This window comes from Balaenoptera physalus, assembly GCF_965194825.1.
Source record: "Balaenoptera physalus genome assembly, chromosome: 12".
NCBI classification, from domain to species: Eukaryota; Metazoa; Chordata; class Mammalia; order Artiodactyla; family Balaenopteridae; genus Balaenoptera; species Balaenoptera physalus.
Window position 1 is genome coordinate 76464100 of NC_138897.1, and position 19887 is coordinate 76483986.

At 48.1% G+C, this 19887-nt stretch overlaps 1 protein-coding gene across 6 annotated transcripts in view; it reads left to right on the top strand.

Annotated features, from left to right (window-relative positions):
- The window catches only part of LOC309639360 (E3 ubiquitin-protein ligase RNF185), an 88962-nt gene that overhangs the window by 15312 nt on the left and 53763 nt on the right, over window positions 1–19887 (top strand). For 2 of the 6 annotated variants that reach the window (XM_082416460.1, XM_082416461.1), the window contains exons 2-7: window positions 2–224; window positions 3012–3030; window positions 4748–4860; window positions 6298–6352; window positions 7573–7704; window positions 9237–9354. In XM_082416460.1, coding sequence (XP_082272586.1) covers window positions 49–224; window positions 3012–3030; window positions 4748–4860; window positions 6298–6352; window positions 7573–7704; window positions 9237–9354 — 613 coding nt within the window. In that variant the 5' untranslated portion in view covers window positions 2–48. Of the gene's footprint in view, window position 1; window positions 225–3011; window positions 3031–4747; window positions 4861–6297; window positions 6353–7572; window positions 7705–9236; window positions 9355–11341; window positions 13762–19031; window positions 19182–19887 lie in introns of those variants that run through there. The other 4 variants (XM_082416466.1, XM_082416467.1, XM_082416462.1 and 1 more) reach the window with 4 other exon arrangements.

The window sequence follows — 19887 nt, forward strand, 5'->3', positions numbered from 1 at the left end:
GGATTTCCTTGGGGAGAATCTTCACTCAGAGCTTGCTGACAGCCAAGGATGGCAAGCAAAGGGCCCTCGGCCTCTGCATCTCCTGAGAACTCTAGTGCAGGGGGGCCCAACGGCAGCAGCAATGGCGCTGGTGAGAGCGGAGGGCAGGACAGCACCTTCGAGTGCAACATCTGCCTGGACACAGCCAAGGATGCCGTCATCAGCCTGTGTGGCCACCTCTTCTGGTCAGTACCCCTTCCACTGCCCCAGAGGACACATGGCATGTTTAGAAAGCTTGTGGCCCTGGACAGCTTTGGAGCAGGTTTTCTACCCATTTTGGGTCCTGATACACTCAGGCACAAAGGCAGGAGACCTGGGTTCTCATCCCAGCTCTGCTGCTGATAAGCTGAGTGAACTTGGGCAGATCCTGTCCCCACCTTGGGCTCCCTATCCCCATCTCTTAAGTGACAATACTCACCATTTAGTGAGCACTGCTCCATGCCACTTGCTGCACTGAGCCAAGAGACAGTTACAGCACGATGGTTCTGAGCAAGGACTGTGGCTCCAGACTGCCTTGCTCTGAATCCTGACTCTGCCACTTCCCTCCTGGATAACCTTGGGCAAGGTGCTTCCACACGCAGTGCTTCATTTTGTAGGGTTGTTTGGGAGCATTAAATGACTCAGGATATGTAAAAGACTTAGAAGAGCATGTAGCACATAGTAAATGTTACATGAGCTATGATCCTAATATTTGTTACCATATTTTATATATATCAAAATGAAGTGGCAGAGTCAGTGTCCATTCCAGCCTTGATGGTTACAGAAGCCCCTTCTGGCTCTGAAAACCTGGGTGAATGTTGAGATTTTTTTTTTTTCCCTCTTGATTTTGAGTTGGACCTTGAAGGGCAAATTGGGGTAACTAGAGGGATGAGAATGCCAGCTAGGTGAGGTGAAGAGTGTGTGCCACCCCAAGGCAGGCAATTTCTAGGGACAGGCAAATGTGCTGCTGGGTTCGTCAGAGATCTGAAGCTGCTGTATCCCTCTAACAGCACTCTGGATGGGTATTATGGGCTGGGGAGTATTAGGAAACAAGATTGTTAAAGGAGGATTGGGCCAGATTATCAAACCCAGATTTAACTGAGTAGAACATGGAGCTATTGAATGTTTTTGAGCAGGGAAGCGGTGTGAAGAAAGGGTCGTTTAAATAATATCTCAGGGAGTTTAAATTGGCAACAGTGAAAAAGATAAATTTATTGGTGAATGAGTAGAATGGGGCAGAGATTTTTTTTTTTTTCTGGAGGCTCTTGCCCTAATTATCAAGTTTTATGCAAAAACTGTTGTCATCAGGACTTCCCTGGTGGTCCAGTGGTTAAGACTCTGTGCTTCCATTGTAGGGGGCGCGGGTTTGATCCCTGGTCGGCGAAATTCCACGTGCCGCGAGGTGCAGCCAAAAATAAAAAATAAAAATAAACAAAAACTGTTGTCATCAGCCCTCTCCTAGAAATTGGAAATACTCTAGTTTTGTGATTGAGGTATCATAAAACCAGGATTTGAAAGAATGAAGAATTCAGTCAGGGTACCATTGGAAAGAACACAGGTTCTAAAATGAAAGAGATGCTTCCAATCTGAGTGGTTTGTCCCTAAGCAAATCTACTCTCCTCTCTGTACCCCAGTTTCCTTATCTGTGAAACAGAGATAATTGCACTCGCTCAAAGGTTAGTGTGATGACCATTCCATGACATTGACAAATGAAAAGCTATATTTAGCCACAGCTCAGCACAGCACACAGTGGTTGTTTAATGAATGGGAGTAACTGTCATCATTGTTATAATCCGGAACTTTTCCTGGAGGAAAAGCACCCCCACTTCTCCCCCATAGCCTTTGAGGGAAGTTGCCACTGGAGAGCTGCCGTGATTTGGAGTGACCTCTGCTCAGTTTAGAATGGAGTTGCAAGGTTAATGTTGGCGTCAGGTGTCTGTTATGTCCAAGGAGATTGTGTGTCTGGATTGTGAGGCTAAACTGTGGTTCGGTAATTGGGAAAGGAATTACCCTCTGCGTCCAGATTTTACTCAGGTAGAGAAGATACATTATGTGAGCGTCAGAAGCCATGTCTACATTTTCCACTGTCCTGGCATTTGGTAAGCGTGCAGTAGATATTTGTTAGTTGAATGAATGAATGTAGAGAGAAAGAAAAAATTTAAATCTGGAGTTAGAGTAACTTTTCCTTCAATTCTGTAAATGTCAATTTTTGCACCCAGTGCTGGATGATAGAGGGACAGTAAAATGGAAGTCAGACGACTTGCTGCAGGCAAGTCATTTGATGTTTCTGAGTTTGGTTTCCTCATTTGTAAAATGAGAAATTGGGCAGCAGTCTCTGTAGTGTAAGTCACTAAGCTGGAGGTAGCCCTTTCTGCCAAGCAGCATCCCCATCTTCCCGTTACCTAAAGATGTTTTTACAGTAGACTTGAACTTTTAAGCTGCTTCCTGCCAGCAGAGCTCTCAGGGCTGAGGACAGCCTGAAGATTTTGTAAAACTAGATCTAGATCCACACCTTCCCTGTGAGCCTGAGGAGGCTGAGAACCCACTGAAGTTGAGTCTAAAATAGTACGTGTGTGCATGTGCATGTGTGCATGAGAATGCCCCTGTGAATTTCTCTGCACAGAGGATCCTTAACTTTTATTGGATTCCTTCAGAGGCCATAACCCCTCAAAGGTCAAGTTGTAGAGAAGCTGGGTCTGGGATGGTCTGGGACCACCTGGGGGTCTTCACAAGTAGTGGGATCCCGGAGGTGGAGACTGGTGTCTTGTCTCCATTGCTTCATTTTTCCTGTGATTTTAGCTCAGTCTTTTCTAATTTCTGATACCAGTGATCCCCACAGACCCTCAGTGGGGTTGCAGTGCTCCACAGTTCAATCCTGTTTTCCCATTTTTCTCCTCCTACCTTACCCAGTGTTTCTGTTAATGAAATAATTTTTCTTCCTTTCCCCCTTTCTCTTTCTCCTTGATGACTGGTTGCCTTGGGGACTCTGGCAGTTGGCCGTGTTTACATCAGGTAAGATGCATTTCATTTTACTTTGTCTTTCATCAGCTGTGGTTGCACAAGACACCCCTAGTCTCAGGAGACTACTGTCAGAAGCTGCAATCTTCCCTGCTTGTGGACTCATTTGCTTGCTTTCCCCCCAACCCTCTTTATACACCTGCCCACTGATAGGCAGTTGATGAAACAAGAGGTCAGTGTTGTACCCAGCAGGGATACTCCTGACTCTGCTGTCGATGGCCTTTGTGGTCTTGGCAAGCTACACCTCTCTGGGTCTCACTTCCTCATTTGTAAATTGGGTTGGATGTGATCGTATGTTAGGTTTTTATTGTTGAGATTGTGCCTCTATAAAAAGCACCTCCCATCATATCAACAATCCCCCCTACCCTTAAAGGTCTTGAAAATGTTAGGAAGGGGGAAACTTTTTTGGTCTCAACAGAGAGCTTTTATGAGAGGGAAAAAGTCTGTTTTTCCAGCTTCTGATTATTATGAAAACTAGTTAGTAAGTTTTCTCCAAGACCTAGGCGCCTGCTTGGTGGGACAGAGCTGAGTCTGGCACTGACAATTGGCTGTTAATAATTGCTGCCAGCTGTCTCCATGGTTGTTGTCAGTGGAGCCCCACACTTGTAGGTGGCTTGGAAATGTGGAGGGGAGGACAAAAGTTCCAGGCTGCTAGAGCCTCAGAATATTGATGGGAGAAAGAAGCAGAGAAAGTGAGAGGGGTTTCCACTACATTTCAGGGCGGTGCATTCTGACCCCAGTGGAACCTCTAGAACATGTCTGTTGTAAATCTGTAAAGAGTACATAATACTTAAGTTTTCAAGCTTTTGACAGTAAGATAAAGGAAACAGGATATAAAAATCATTAAATGCTGCCTTCTTCTTGGCCCTAAAGTCCTAGATTCACATTTATATGATAAACTACATATCACTGGGTCTAAAGATATAAGTTATGCTCTAAGATAAATGTTGAGTGTGTGTGTGTGTGTGTATAAAATATTTATTTAATGTCTACAAGGACACTAAGGTAATATGTTTTTATCATTTTAATTTTGTTTTTAAGAAAGTTAAACAAAATGATTTTAATACAACCAGTGAAAGGGCCTGAAAAACCCAAAACAGGACTGTTGTTTTTAATTTTGAAAGAAATAGTTGAATGCAAAAATCATTGAAAGTACATAAAAAACACTAAGCAAATATAGATAATAAGAAAAATCTATCCTTTAGCACATAGTAAATCACCAGAAAATGGTCAGCTTATTTCCAGATGGCTGATGTCTAAGACACATAGTTGTTGAGGAAATGCTGTAAAAATGAGAAACACAGAAAGCAAAATCTGACTGCCAGGGTCATACAATTGATCCGTCAGGGAAGATGGAGATTTAAAGTTTGTTCTACCTGCAGCCTGACCTGTGACTGGATCTGTCAGACCTCTTGACACAGCTCCAGGCCTGCAGTTCCTTCCTGCTGTATTGCTGGCAAGCCCCTGAGAGAACGAAGCATTAAGAAGCCTGTTTAATTATGACAGCATCTAAAGGCAATTTTGATTTCACCACTAGTAAATATTTATTGAGTGCCAGGAGCAAGAATCAGAGTTGGGTTCCTTGAGGTGTTCCCTGCTGGTGCTGGTGTTTGCAGTTTGAGGGCACTGGTCCCTGTAGTTCTCCTACTGGCTCTGACTGACCACCCTGGTGGGCTTGTGCCATTCACGTGGTTTTCTCTCCTGCTTGCAGTGGTTGGAGACGAGACCTAACAGACAGGTGTGTCCAGTTTGCAAAGCTGGCATCAGCCGCGACAAGGTGATCCCCCTCTATGGCAGGGGCAGCACTGGGCAGCAGGACCCCAGGTGAGGCTATGGGGCCCCTCTCACACACACTCCTCCCCTTGGACACGAATTCACTTCTATTCAGCACCTCCTCACCCCACCATTTAGTTAGTACTTACAGACCCTCCGTTTCAAGGCACTTGGCATCCAGATGGGAGTCAGCCAGGAGGGGAGGGGAACCAGGTTGCCACTTGCGGGGCTGTGATACAGATGTGCTGTGAGCATCTGCCAATGGGCAGGCACTATGCTAGGCAGCGCACAAGACACCACCATTGCAAGTATGCAGAGTGCTGTGAAGGAGCCTGGGAAGCAGGGTGTCCAGCAGGAGAGTCTGCAGGGTGGGAGGTGGGAGGGGGGTGCTGTAGCAGTGATGTCTAAAGTCTGGGGGGAGGAAATGGGTGTCTGGGAGGCTTTGTGGAGTTTGAGATTTCTGGAAATGGATGCGTGGGTGAGTCTGGCATTCTGTTGAGAGCCTTCATGATGTGGTGCTCGAGTGTGCACATACACACCCACGCACACTTTTCCCAAACTCCCGACAGTGTCTCTTACCTTCTTCCACCCCACTCCAGCATACCGGGTACCCAGACATATTGGACTTCTCTTAAAGGGACTTATTTATGCTTTCACCTTCATGAGCCTTTGTATTTGTTGTCCATTTGCCTCTTCTGCCCTTTCCAGTCCTGCTCAACCCCCTTCTCCTCCTCTAACTTCTGCGTCTTTTATGAGCAGCCCTAAAGTTACCTCCTCCTTAAAGTGGCCTTTCTTCCCCACATTAGTTGCTTCCACCCATGCCCCCACTCCATTTAATTGACACCTCTTTTAAAGAAGTCCCTTCCACACTATAGTGTGATTGGTTGTAGCCCCCTTTAAACCACGAGCACCTCAAGAGTAGGATCTATCTTCAGTCTTGGTAGCATCCTGCCTAGTGCCTGATGGATAACAAGCCCTCAGTCCAGTATTTGTGGGATGAGTGATGGAAGGGGCTAGGACCCAGAGGTCCTAGAGAGAAAGAACAGTGTAAAGTACTTGCTCAAGAGTAGTGGGAGGTAAAGCTGAAGGTAATGGGGCAGAGCAGAGAGACCCTGAATCTCAGCCCTCTCTGCTGACAGGCCATCTTCTGTTTGAATTTGGATTTGGGGTTTTTGACATCCGTGACCCAGGTCCAGGAAGGTGCCTGGCTGACAGTTGTAACCAATCTGGGTATGGCTCTCTGTGAGAGGAATAAGCTGAGTGCAGTCTGATGAGCATCTTGTAACAAACGGATTTTCTCCCTAGTTTTCTACACACTAGGGAAAAGCAATTGCATGTAGGACAGTTAGTATTTGGTTTAATTAGGCGTAAGTTCATATGCTGGGCACGAAAGGGGGCCATGGCCCTGACCCTGTTGGTGAAGAGCTCCCCCACGGAACAGGTCAAAGCATTTCGTAATAGACTTATTTTACACCGTTTCTGTTTCAGAGAGAAGACTCCTCCTCGTCCTCAAGGACAGAGGCCAGAACCGGAGAACAGAGGGGTGAGGAAAATTCTAGGAGAAGGCTTCTAGAAATGAGCCCATGGCTTTAGAAGTTTCCCTCTTGGCCCTACATTTTTTCTCCTTGATTATAAAAGTAAAGGAAAATTTGCAAAATACAGAAAGGAAAAGAGGGGAGAAAATAACTTATAATCACACCATCCAGAGATAACCAATGGAAACACATTGGTCTATTTTCTTTTCTATTTTTCTATGATTATCTATACACACAAATTTTATAGATCTATTTGTGTGTGTGTGTTTTATAGATAGATGTGTGTGTATACATTTTTTTTTAATTAATTTATTTATTTACTTATTTTTGGCTGTGTTGGGTCTTTGCTGCTGCGCACGGGCTTTCTCTAGTTGTGGCGAGCGGGGGCTATGCTTTGTTGCAGTGCGCGGGCTTCTCATAGCAGTGGTTTCTCTTTGTTGCGGAGCACGGGCCCTAGAGCGCGCGGGCTTCAGTAGTTGTGGCACATGGGCTCAGTAGTTGTGGCTCGCGGGCTCTAGAGCACAGGCTCAGTAGTTGTGGCGCACGGGCTTAGTTGCTCTGCGGCATGTGGGATCTTCCCGGACCAGGGCTCGAACCCGTGTCCCCTGCATTGGCAGGCGGATTCTTAACCACTGCGCCACCAGGGAAGTCCTACATATATTTTTATTTTTATTTTTACAATATTTGGCTCCTGTTTTGTAACTCTCTTTTAAAATTTTATTCTATATTTAGTGCCCTCTGTGTGCTGGGCCTCATTCTAGGCACTGGTAATGTATCAGTGAACATAGTAAAGATCCCTGCCCTTACGGAGTCCACAGGCAGACCTTGGAGATGCTTCAGGTTTAGTTCCAGACCACCACAATAAAGCGAATATCACAGTAAAGCAAGTCACACAATTTTTTTGGTTTCTGAGTGCATATAAAAGTTATGTTTACACTATAGTCTATTAAATTAGCAATAAATAGCATTAGGTCGAAAAAAAAGTGCATACTTTAATTAAAAAATACTTTATTGAGGACTTCCCTAGTGGTCCAGTGGATAAGACTGTGTACTTCCCAGGCTCTGGTTCCCAGTGGAACATTAGCTCCTAACCCAGGAATCTGAGGCCCCAGGAAGCCAGAGGCCCTGACTGTGAAGACTGCACATCAGATGTGCATGCCAGTGCACATCTCTGGCGTTTACAAGCACCCACAGCCACCGGTGATGTTTTTTGCCTACTCTGCCCCAGGAACATAAACCTACCAAATGTGAGGACTTGTGGGATTGTACAGGTGTTGCTGGAAGGGAGGCCGGAGGGCCAGTCCTCGAATTTGCACTGAATGAAGTGGTGGTTCCTGATGAAACAGTTGCACCTTCCTGGGTAAGGCAGCCTTGATCCCAGGAGCCCTCAGACTCAACCAGGCTGGCTCTTAGTTGGAGGCTTTTCTGCACTGAGGAGATGGAAACCAGTTTTCCTTCCCTGTAGGTCTGCCCTCTTAATAAATCTGCTGTTAGGCTTTATAGGTAGTGCTGCCCAGCAAGAAGTTTGGAGCTGGGTGCCAGGCTATGCTCAGTAGGGATAGGGAGCAGCCACTTGCATGACTTGCAAAAGACTCACAAATGAAGGCCTATCAGCTCTTTGTGGAGAGCAGTTAGCCCAATAATTTTTCTTTTCTTTAATTATTTTTTAATCATTTGTTCTAAAGATCTACCCAGGGATGCAGAGGAGAAGAGGAATTTTTTTAAGATGTGCACAATAATTAAGAGCATGGGTTTTCGGACCATACTGATCTAGTTCCAGATCTAAACTCTACGCCTTACCAGCTGTGTGACCTTGGTCAAGTTATTTCACCTCTCTGAGCCTTGGTTTGGTCATCTGTAAATGTGGGTGATCCTAATGTAAGAATTAAATGCAATTTGAGTGTACTAGTGCTTAGCACAGTGCCCAGCACAGAGTTGGCACTTAGAAAATAGGAGTTAACCTATTTACAATATCATGGTTCCTTCCGAATCTTTTCATGTGAAACATGATGCAGTGTAGAACATATTGGGCTGGCCAAAAAGTTCGTTTCCACCATCTTATGGAAAAATCTGAACGAACTTTTTGGCGAACCCAACATTATAGGGAAAAAAAGCTGAGGATGATACCATATTGCTGACAGTGGTCATTGGAGGGAGGGGTTATGAAGTGGAGGGTGAACAAGGAGACCTGATTTTCTGTGTTATTCATTCCTGTAATGTGTTAATTTCTCATAGCAAGCATATATTACTTTTGTAATCAGGAAAAAAAGTGTTTTGAATTTTTAAAATTCTCTATAACAATATTAAAAGAAAAATCTGAGGGAAAATACTTATCCATATCTTTTCCACCTACATACATATTGTCACATACTTGTGACCATGGTGTTCAAACAATTTTGTCTGAAAGCTTGGTCATAAGAGTTTTTCTGTGTTGCTTCATAGCCAGCGTAATGTATTGAAATTTTGATCATGACCTCCATTGTTGGCCAATTAGAGTTCCACTTTTTTTGCTCTTATAGATAATGTGTAGCTTGTTCTATGTTCCCTTGTAATTGGGTATAGGAGTTGTTGACACTTTGGCTGTTATAAAGCATGTAGAAAGTTTTATTGGCTAGTGTGGGACTCTGGGAAGGAACCTGGAGCTCTGAGAACGTTACTTGCATCAGCAGAGAGTTTTACTTTGGGTCAGAGCCAGTCCTTTCTGGCATTCATAGCTCCTTAGCTGGGACCCCTGGATGGCCAGGAGGGCGGAGGAGCCACCAGAGTTCCTCTGCCTTGAGATCTAGATGGGAGGAAAAGAGGGTGGGGAAGAAAGGCGGGTGCCACACGTAAGGTGCCGTGTGACAGGTGAGGAAAAACCTGCCTGTTCTGAATTGCATTTCTTCTACACAGGGATTTCAAGGGTTTGGATTTGGAGATGGTGGCTTCCAGATGTCTTTTGGAATTGGGGCATTTCCCTTTGGCATATTTGCCACAGCATTTAACATAAACGATGGGCGGCCTCCTCCAGGTAAGACCCTATTCTCTTAGTGATTTTGCTTGAAGACTCCTAGGAATTCAGCAATATGTAGGATAATCAGCCTTTTCAAAATGTGCTAAACTCTTTTCTGATTACTGGTAGTCATGGTAATGATATTGCACACTTACCAAGTATTAGACACAGGCACGTTCAGAGTGCTTTCCATTATAAACCTGGGATCCCCACGATAAGCCTGTGGGACAGATGTGCAATTAACTCCATTTTACAATTCAGAAAATGCTCAGTAATGTTTTCCAAGATATAACCCATGCCCATAAAATGAAAAAGTATATACTCTACCCAGCTGAGTAAAAGCCTAGTCCTGGGCATATACCCGCGACTTTGACCATTGCGGATGGGGAGGGGCCAGGCGACCTCAAGGAGTCTGGGCCTCCCTATTCTCTGGCATCTCTGGCCAGCTTCCCTCAGGACACACGTCAGGCTGGTCCTAAGCCTCAGCCCTTTGGGAACCATGCCTAGGTCTGCCACCTGCTTCTACCTTTCTCCCTCCAGCCAGCTTGAGAGTGCTGGCTGCATTCGGTGTAGGGCAGGGCAGCGAGGTAGGTGCCCTGGGCTCTATTGCAATCTGACGCCCAGGGCCAGATCCTGACCATGGAGCTGCAGAGCTGCCGAGGGCGGTTGAGCTCTGCTTGCACTCAATGGGGCTTCGTGTGCTGGGCACAGTGTGAGGTACAGAAGGGACCAGTGCGTGGCTCCTGGCCAGGAGCTTAGGCTCGAGGGACAGTAACCTCTCCTGAGCCATCCATTTGTCCCCTGCCTCCCGACCTGGGTGCTTGGCACATAGCAGACAATCGGTAAGTCTTTGTTGACTGCCGGCCTGCTTGATTCCATCAGCGTGCCTAACTGGGGCATAATATAGCACCAAGCGATCTTGGGACTGCCCTTCCTTACCTCATCTACCTCAAAAGTTTCTCCTCTGTTCACATGCTGTTTTATCAGAGGAAAGAGACCCCAAAGGGCCAGGTGTGCTCTGCTCTGAAGAAGGGATAGGGCCCCGTGGAAGGAGCATGCACCTGCCTGCTAGTTTATTTCCATCCATCCTGGTCCAGGGCTCACCTGGGTTCCCCAGGTAAAGAGAGTTCACAGCCAGGCTGTGAACTCTCTTTATCCCCTTGCCACAGTCACAGTTTTCCCTTGTTGTGTGTGTTTGGTACAGTTTGCCCATCTGGGATGTAGTTTGTCTTAACTCTCCTTGCCCCACAGTCAGGACAAGGAGCTCTATGGAGTAGCTTTTCTCAAAGCAGAGAGGAGTGGAGACTCAGGTTCTCAGGCCACTTCTGCCCCTAGTTTGCTATGGATTGAGGGAGACAGGTCGTTTTGCCTGTCTGGGCTCTAGTTCTCATGTCTGGAAAAGGAAGGCACCTCACGCGGGGCTCCCTGAGACCCCTCCTGACTCATCAGTGCCAGAATCTAGAGACTCCATGACTCGAGAGGCAGTGTGTGGAGAGGCTGAGAGCACAGCTGTGGGCTCTCCACCAGCTCATGGACCTTGAGATCTTGGGCAGGTCACCTCATACCTGTGCTTCAGTTTCTTCTTACACAGAATGGGATAATAATGCCCAACAGGCAATAATGTGTATACACAACAGCACACACAAGATGCTTAACAAATAGTAGCTTTTATTTTTCCCTCCAAGACTTTCCTGGTTTATTTGCACCTGGAGACAAAACCCTCTTAGGACGAATTGGAGACTTTGTCCTCATTGTTATATGATTCCACATGTTTTTATAATTTGAATTTTGTTTTGCCCAATATTATTTGGGGTTTGGAAATATTTTTAGTGTGCAGGATTCTGTTGTAAAGAGATGAAGGTTGATGCTCTCGACTTCTGACTCCAGTGGGCAGTGTGTGCAGCTGCAGCATTCTCACAGCCTCCCTCCTCCCTCCTGACTCTAGTGGGCAGTGTGTGCAGCTGCAGCATTCTCACAGCCTCCCTCCTCCCTCCTGTCCCCCCAGCTGTCCCCGGAACGCCCCAGTACGTGGACGAGCAGTTCCTGTCACGCCTGTTCCTGTTTGTGGCCCTGGTGATCATGTTCTGGCTATTGATTGCCTAATGCTGGGCTCCCGGCCTACATCCATGCAGGGCCTCTGGACCGGTGACATGCCACCCCCACTCTTGATGTTTGGCTTCCTGGCTAATCCTGACCTCTGGAATCAGTGGGGTCGGTGACACATCAAGGAGTTTTGCTTCTCCATCAGAGCTTTGGGACTCAAGACCAGTTGTTGAGGACCCTGGAGTGTGGCCACTGCTGTAAACACCTCAGGCCTTGGCATTGAGTCATCTCTCATGGGTTACACCATGAAATCCTGTTCCACCCAGCTCAGCAGGTCCTGACTCTGCACAGGGAAGAGGCAGGAGAAGAGGAATTGTCAGTAAAATTTCACCTGAATTTAATATTATAAAAACAAAGGGACGAACCAAATATGGAAACTTTTTTTCATCTCTTTAAATATCCCTTGGTAAGTGGCCTCTGAAGTCAGTGGGACTCCTCATACAGAGAGGTTCCCCTTCCAGATCGCAGTGCTATTCTGTCCTATTTCCTCTTCAGCAGAGATGCAAGAAATTGCTGTCCTATTAAGATCATAATTGCAGCAGCTGGAGCTGGAGTCGATTCATGAATTCACCAGGGACCCAAAGATCTATTGCCTCTGGGCTGTGCTCAGTGTCTTTGGCTCCAGAGTGGCTTGAATGACCTCCTGGTTTCCTGGCGTAGATTATCCCCAGAGACGTGTGGTTTCCCATCAGTTTTCCCCCAAAACTATGCAAATCTGCCTCCCTGCCAGAGGGCACCCAGCCTAGATTACTGTTGAAGCCAGGACGGACTGCTGTTAGGAAAGACCTGCAGTCAGGGCTCAGGTGGGATTCGGAGCTCAGATGCAGGAACGACTGAACAAGCAGCCTTGTCCCTAAGGCCGCAGAAGCTCCAGGTGCATCCTTTCCCAGACCCCACAAAGGAAACTGGGAACCTTGTTGAGTCATCCCAGCTGCATGTTGAAGACCACCCTCCTCAGAAGCCAAATTGTCCTTAAAGAAGAGGCAGGGAAAGGGGAGACCCAGCATGTGACTCTGATTTTGATATGGTTTGAAGACCTCTTGTGTGTGTGCTAAAACCAGGGAAGCACTCTACTCCAGAGCAGGCAACCCCTGGTGGTTTGTAAAGCCGGATGCAGAGCCCAGGGAGCCTCAGCACAAAGATAGGATGTGGTCTGCCTGTGGAAGTCTTCCCCTGGAAACTTGCAGGGAAGTCATTCTTCCCAAGCCCTTGATTTGTTTTTCAACTTCACAAGCTTCTTCATCCGAATTTGACTGAGGGAGTGTGTTGCCAGCAGGAGAACAGTTTACCTGGTGGAATGGTTCTCGCTCTGCCAGTCTGGCATCTTCCTAGAAATCCGGGCTCTTCCAGGAGACCCTTAGGGTAGGGGGAGATGGACTTACTCTGAGGGCCTGTCTGTCACTTCACCAGTCCACACTGCTCCTGAGTTTACCCCCAGCAATAGCCAACAAGTGGTTGAAAGCCCCACCTAGTGTTTGTTCCAGATATGGCTCTGCATAGCATGTGGAAACCAAGACCTTGAGGAAGATGAGGGAAGCCCTTCTCTCTCCACTGCACCCCCCCACTTCCCCTCGTACCTTTCAGTGCCAGAGTTCAGTGTTTAAACAGACAAAATGTGAGTATTGAATAGGTGGTTCATTTACCGAATCCATTTGGTAGGAATAAGCCACCCGCTTTATGGTGTGCCTGATGGATTTTAAAGATTCTCTGGGCACCTACTCAAGAGTGCTCATTTTATCACCTTCTGGAAATCCCAGGTCTGACGGGCCCTGGTTTCTCAGTGCAATGTTCCCACCTAGCGATGGGAGAGAGGACTTCAGTCAGATGGACCAAACAGAAATGGGTTTCCAGAAGAAAGGTTAAAAAAAGAAGGGTTGTAGGTAGGAAGACAAATAACTTTGACCCTTTAACGAAGGGGAGTGAGCCCAGGAGAGCTCCACCAGCAAAGGCATCCCAGGAACCTGTTAGCAAAGCTAGCTTGGCCATGTGCCCTTTGATTTTGAACCTTGCAGGTCCCCACTCATGCTCTGCCAGGAGCTGGGGCAGGAGAGCCAACTTGGGACTGCTGGCCCAGCCCCGACAGGGAGGCCTCTTCCCAATGCCCCCGCAGGCTCACCACCTCACCCCTCTGCCGAGGCATTTTTCCTTTCTTTGTGTGTGTTTTCTATGTTCTTGGCCCCCAACCCCTCCTGCCACCTTTGTGGATTAGGACCAGGTCCCAACCACAGTCAGAAAATGATACCGTGTACACCTTGACTAGTCACTAATTTTCACTGTTGTAAAAGTGGTTTGATTTAGAATTAAACAAATGGTTTTACATAACTGTGAGCTGTGGACTTACTGTGTCGGGAGTGGGGGGGAATGGGTTGAGGACTGGTCTGGCCTCTGGGAAGATTGAGGATGAAAGTCTTCAAACACCCATGGATAATTAGAAATGAGAAGCATAGGCTGGAGGCCTGGCTTCATACACAGCCCCACCCAAGGCGTGACCTGTCTGACAGGCAGACCCAGTCCTCATAAGTGTATGGAATTCTGAAGGTTGTGGGCTGCCACCCTGGAGCTTAGCTTGTGGCCAAAAAGAGCCTTGAGGACAATCAGGTTGTTCCGTGTCAGCATCTCTCCCCATGTTCTTTGACAAGGCAAGGTGGCCTCCAGCCAAGCCCTCTACCTGGAACAGGGGGTGTGCTGCTCTGTAAGGTTCTGTGAGGTTCTCAGCAGAATGTGAGATGGAAGATGGTGATATTACAAACCTGGCCCAGCCTCGGGCTCCCCAGCACATCAGAGCTACAGGTCATCCCTCTGAAAGGAGCTCTTTTCTCCCCCTTAAACTTTGACCTAACAGTTACCAAGTTGAATAGTGCCAAGACATAGTAGGAAATGCAAAGGTAAGGGAACTCCAGGAATTCATAAGCCCAGTAAGAAAAGGAAACAAGGGCTTCCCTGGTGGCACAGTGGTTGAGAATCCGCCTGCCAATGCCGGGGACACGGGTTCGAGCCCTGGTCTGGGAAGATCCCACATGCCGCAGAGAAACTAGGCCCGTGAGCCACAATTGCTGAGCCTGCGCGTCTGGAGCCTGTGCTCCGCAGCGGGAGAGGCCGCGATAATGAGAGGCCTGCGCACCGCAATGAAGAGTGGCCCCACTTGCCGCAACTAGAGAGAAAGCCCTCGCGCAGAGACGAAGACCCAACACAGCCATAAATAAATAAATTAATTAAATAAAATAAGTATTAAAAAAAAAAAAAAAGAAAAGGAAACAAGACACAGAAGTAGAATAGGACAATAAGGCCTCCATGTACCAGTCGTTCAACCCTGATAGCCATCAACTCAGGTCCAGTTTTTTTTTTAATTAATTAATTAATTTATTTTTTATTTATTTTTGGCTGTGTTGGGTCTTCGTTTCTGTGCGAGGGCTTTCTCCAGTTGCGGCGAGCGGGGGCCACTCTTCATCGCGGTGCGCGGGCCTCTCATTGTCACGACCTCTCCCGTTGCGGAGCACAGGCTCCAGACACGCAGGCTCAGTAGTTGTGGCTCACAGGCCTAGCCGCTCCGCGGCATGTGGGATCTTCCCGGACTGGGGCACGAACCCGTGTCCCCTGCATTGGCAGGCGGATTCTTAACCACTGCGTCACCTGGGAAGCCCCAGGTCCAGTCTTGATTCATCCCCACCCTGACACTGTTCCTCTCCCGTACCTGCACTGTTTTGAAGCAAATTCTAGTCATATCTCACCTATTAAGTATTTCAATATGCATCTCAAGGATTTTTAAAAATATAACCAAGATACTCTTTTATGTACCTTTAAAAATTGATGGTAATTCCTTAATATCATGTATCCAATCATTGTTCAAATTTTTCTCGTCTCATAACTCTTGTACAGTTTGAGTTGAGATCCAGATTAGATCCATACATTGCTATTGGATGTCTCTTAAGTCTCTGTTACATCTGTAGGATCCTCTTCGGTTTCTTTTCTTTCCCTTGCAGTTAGTTTGTCCTGTTCAGTTTCCTACAACTTCACTTTTGCTATTTGCATCACTGTGGTATTAACAAACTCTTCTTACTCTTGTATTTCCTATAAATTGGTTGTTAAATCTAGAGGCTTGGCCAGATTCAGGCTTGATTTTTTTTTTTTTTTTTTTTTTTTGGTAAGACTATGTCATGAGTGGTAGTGTATACTTCTTGTTGCATCATATCAGGAGACACATAATGTCTGGTAGTCCCTCTTTGTGATGTTAGCAGCCCTTACTGATCATTGTCTAGAACAGCACTGTCCAATAGAATTTTCTGCAGTTGTGGAGATGTTCTCTGTCTGCACTGTGCAACACAGTAACCACTAGACACATGTGCCTATCAAGCACCTGAAATGTGGCTAGTGGACTGAAGAACTGAATTTTTTGTTTTATCTCATTTTAATTTAAATAGCCACATATGGCTAGTGGCTACCATATTGAACTGTGCAGATTTAGATTAGTTCACAGGGGTTGCAAAATGATATAATTGAAAATAACAATGTGTTAAGAGTTTAGAGGACTTCCTTGGTGGTGCAGTGGTTAAGAATCCGCCTGCCAATGCAGGGGACACGGGTTCGAGCCCTGGTCCAGGAAGATCCCACATGCCACGGAGCAACTAAGCCCGTGTGCCACAACTACTGAGCCTGTGCTCTAGCGCCCGAGAGCCACAACTACTGAAGCCCGCGTGCCTAGAGCCCATGCTCCACAACAAGAGAAGCCACCACAAGGAGAAGCCCGTGCACTGCAACGAAGAGTAGCCCCAGCTCGCCACAACTAGAGAAAGCACAGCAACGAAGACCCAACACAGCCAATAAATAAATAAATAAATTTATTTTTAAAAAAAATGTTTAGAAACAAGACTGCACTTCTGGCAGAATGGGACAACAAAATTACAGAGAACATGGGGAGCAGTGGGGTTGTGGGGGACAGCTGGTGGTTGTAGGAATGGTAGAATGTTACAAGGGCAGAAGGTATTCAGGAAAAGCAGAGTCCTGGAGCAAAGGGAGTAGGGAGAGAAGGCTGTAGGGTGAGATGTGGTTAGTTCTTGAGGGCCAGGTTTGGCTGTTATTTTGTAGGCAATAGGGAGCTATTGGAGGTTTTTGAGCACAGAGGTGACAAACATAATTTTGGAAGATTAATCAGTCCATTTTAGGTAGGACGACTCAGGGAGAGGAGAAATTAGAGGTCCAAGACTGGCTTGGTCTGAGGCACATGGAAGTGAACAGTGGGAGTGTCTGGCTGTGGACCAGTAGACCAGTCCCCTCAGGATGGCACAGCCAGACCTTAAGGTGTTTGTCAGGGCCCAGGTCCTCATTTCTGTAGGTCCAGAGAGTTGATTATGAGTCAGTCAGCAGGATCTGGCCTCAAGGACTGACCAAGCCATGGTCAGGTAATCAAACTGCGGACAGGTGACCTGGTACTAGAAACCCAGGAGGCTTTCTCCCTGCGCAGACCTTTTCTGCCTTCCAGAACTCCCCTTGAGTTCACAAGTGATTTTGGAATGTTCTTTGTGTCCATGTTGAAAAGGTATCTCTGGGTTTTATCATTTCTATAGACTGCTGTTCTTTTCCTTTACATTTCAACTTGCATTTTTCAAAGTTACCTGAACTTCCCTGGGAGCAACTTGGGGGGGGAGTTGTTTATCCTCCCGCTCCCTGCTGGTGAAGACCATGAGGCTGGAGGTGGGAAAGAAGTGTAATGAGAGAGTGAGGAGGGAGAAGAGACAGACCTGGGTGCCTTGCTGTGGGGCAGAGGGAGAGGGAAGACTCCCAGGGGCCTTGGTTCCAAGGCTGCCAATGCCTGGGTGTCTGGGAAAATACAGTGTAACCTCTTTCCATGTGCAGGGCAAATAAAAGCCTCACCCCTTTTCGCTAGCCATGAGGTGGCTTGTCAGGAGAGTCCCCTGGATTACCATCACTTTAATTCAATACACAGTTTTGTCTTTACTATAATCAGAGCAGAGATTTCCTCAGAAACTAAAGCCGACTGCTGAAGAGGGTTCCCAGGAATGAACAGAAGTCAGGCATATCGCCCACACTGCCCCTCAGCACTTTCTTCACACTCAGGACTTCAGGGGCCACCTGCCACACCCAGAGGAGAAGAATCTGACCTGCATCTGGTTTGGAGTACACGGTCAGAGCAGGAAGGAAGAGGATTGTGCTCACCTTTGTGTATTTCAGTGCTGGGTTGAACTTCGTCCTTGGTGGGAGAGTTGTGATCCATTTCCTTGGGCCCCATCCCTGTCCCTTCCTGGTTATTTGTACACTTTTCTCATGACCTAAATCTGATCTAAGGAAATAACAGTTGCCAAAGACCCAGCACAAGAGAATCAGATGGGAGGGACCTCAGGGACCAGCTGATGTGGCCGAACCTTAGTCACACAGAGGACCCCAATCCCCTCCCAAACCAAGTGAGGGGAAGTGGTTCTCTCAAGGCCCCTCAGCCACCTAGCGGCTGCGAGAAACCAGTCTGCTGTCCTAAATCCTGGTCCAGGGCTCTTCTCTACAAAGAAGAGTCCGAAGGGCAAATCCAGACCACTGGTACATTTCCTTTGACCTACATGGCATTTTTAGAATTTGAATGTTACCAACATTCTTAAAAGAGGGAAATTTCACCTAAATACCTGGATTTTTGGCTTATCTTGAAAAATTGGAAGATCTGGTGTTCGGGGTTCATTTACATACCTACTTGGCCTGCTAAGGATCTGCCACTGAGTGTCAGCTTGCTTATAGTGGCACAGACAAGTGGCTTCTCTGAGCTGGAAGCTTCTAAGAAAAGCCCACCCTCAACCCCCCCCAAAGCTATTTGTGGGTAAACCTGGTTTCTCCATATTCATATTCTTGATTCCAGACACTCTACTGGAAAGAGCTTTCGACTGGGGATTAAGAGCCTGCGTTCCCATCCCAGCTCAGCTCCTAATGAGCTGAGCCATTTTGAGGTTCGAACTTGTCCCCTCTGGTCCTCAGCTGTCCACATCGGTAAAATGGGCAGAGGGGGACTTCCCTGGTGGCGCAGTGGTTAAGAATCCGCCTGCCAATGCAGGGGACACGGGTTCGAGCCCTGGTCCGGGAAGATCCCACATGCCGTGGAGCAACAAAGCCCGTGTGCCACAACTACAGAGCCTGCGCTCTAGAGCCCATGAGACACAACTACTGAGCCTGCGTGCTGCAATAACTGAAGCCCGTGCGCCTAGAGCCCGTGCTCCACAACAAGAGAAGCCACTGCAACGAGAAGCCCGCGCACTGCGACGAAGAGTAGCCCCGGCTCGCCACAACTAGAGAAAGCCTGCGGGTAGCAACGAAGACCCAACACAGCCCAAAATAAATAAATAAATAAATATATTTTTTAAAAAAAAAATGGGCAGAGGGTCCTCTGTGTTGAGATCTCCAGCCTGCGCAGAATCACCCTCACCAGTTCGGGCACCCACAGAGGGCGCAGAGGCTAGGGGGCACCAGGGTCGCCACAGAGCCCGAACCAGGGGGCGGGGCCAGGTCCCGGGGGCGGGGCTAGGCCCAGGGGCGGGGCCCGGCGTCGGCTGGGCGGGGCGTCGACGGGCGGGCCCCCGTGCCAGGTGCGGTTTGGTCCTCCCCGGGCGCCGTAGGCGGCGCATCTCGCTCGCGTCCCGGGCAGAGGTCCTCGCGCGCCTGAGGCGGCGGCAGGAGCTGAGCGGAGACGCCGCTGTAGCGGCCTCCTTTTCCCTATTTCCGCGCTTCTGGGACCATGGCCGAGCAGGCGGGTAAGGAAGGGCTGCGCCGTCCTGTCCCGGTCCCGGGGCGCCTGAGGGGAGCTGGCGGCCTCTCGGGGGTTTCGGGCTGAGTGGACCCCCGTGGGTACCGGCTTCTTAGAGGGAGAACTTGGGGAGTGAGCACAGCGCTCCCCGAACACTCGGAGGTTGTGGGGAGCGGGGATAGAGGGCTCGCGGGGAGGGGGGCAGGCAGGGTGGGCGGCTTCCCGCGAGTTGAGGTCCTTGGGAGGAAGGGATGCTGGGGGGCACCTTTTTTTGTGGACCTGGAGACTGCAGGTCCTCAAGTTAAAACTCTTTCTAAGGAAACTGAGGGGACCGGTTTCCTTTGGAGTCACGGTTTGGGGGAATGTGGGGAGTATGGCATCCTCAGAGTTTGGGTAGGTTCTGAGGGTATGGAGAGTTACCCCGTGTTCTGGATTTTCTGTGGAAAATTGAGGAGAGTATGACTTTCCCACGGGATCCAAGGCTTCTGGAGGGTATCTTGGTGCCTGCGGTCTCCTGGGTCTTGGGGTTCTTTGCAGGAAGTAGGGCATTGTGGGCTCCCTTGGGGTTTAGGACACGACTGGGGGTAGGGAGATATTGAAGCTTCTTCCTGAGGCAGGTAGGCCTCCTGGGGCTCTAGGCCCTCCCATGGCCCCTCTGAGACCAGAAAGGAATGTGGCCAAACACCTCCTGGAAGGAAGAGTGTCTAAGGGTG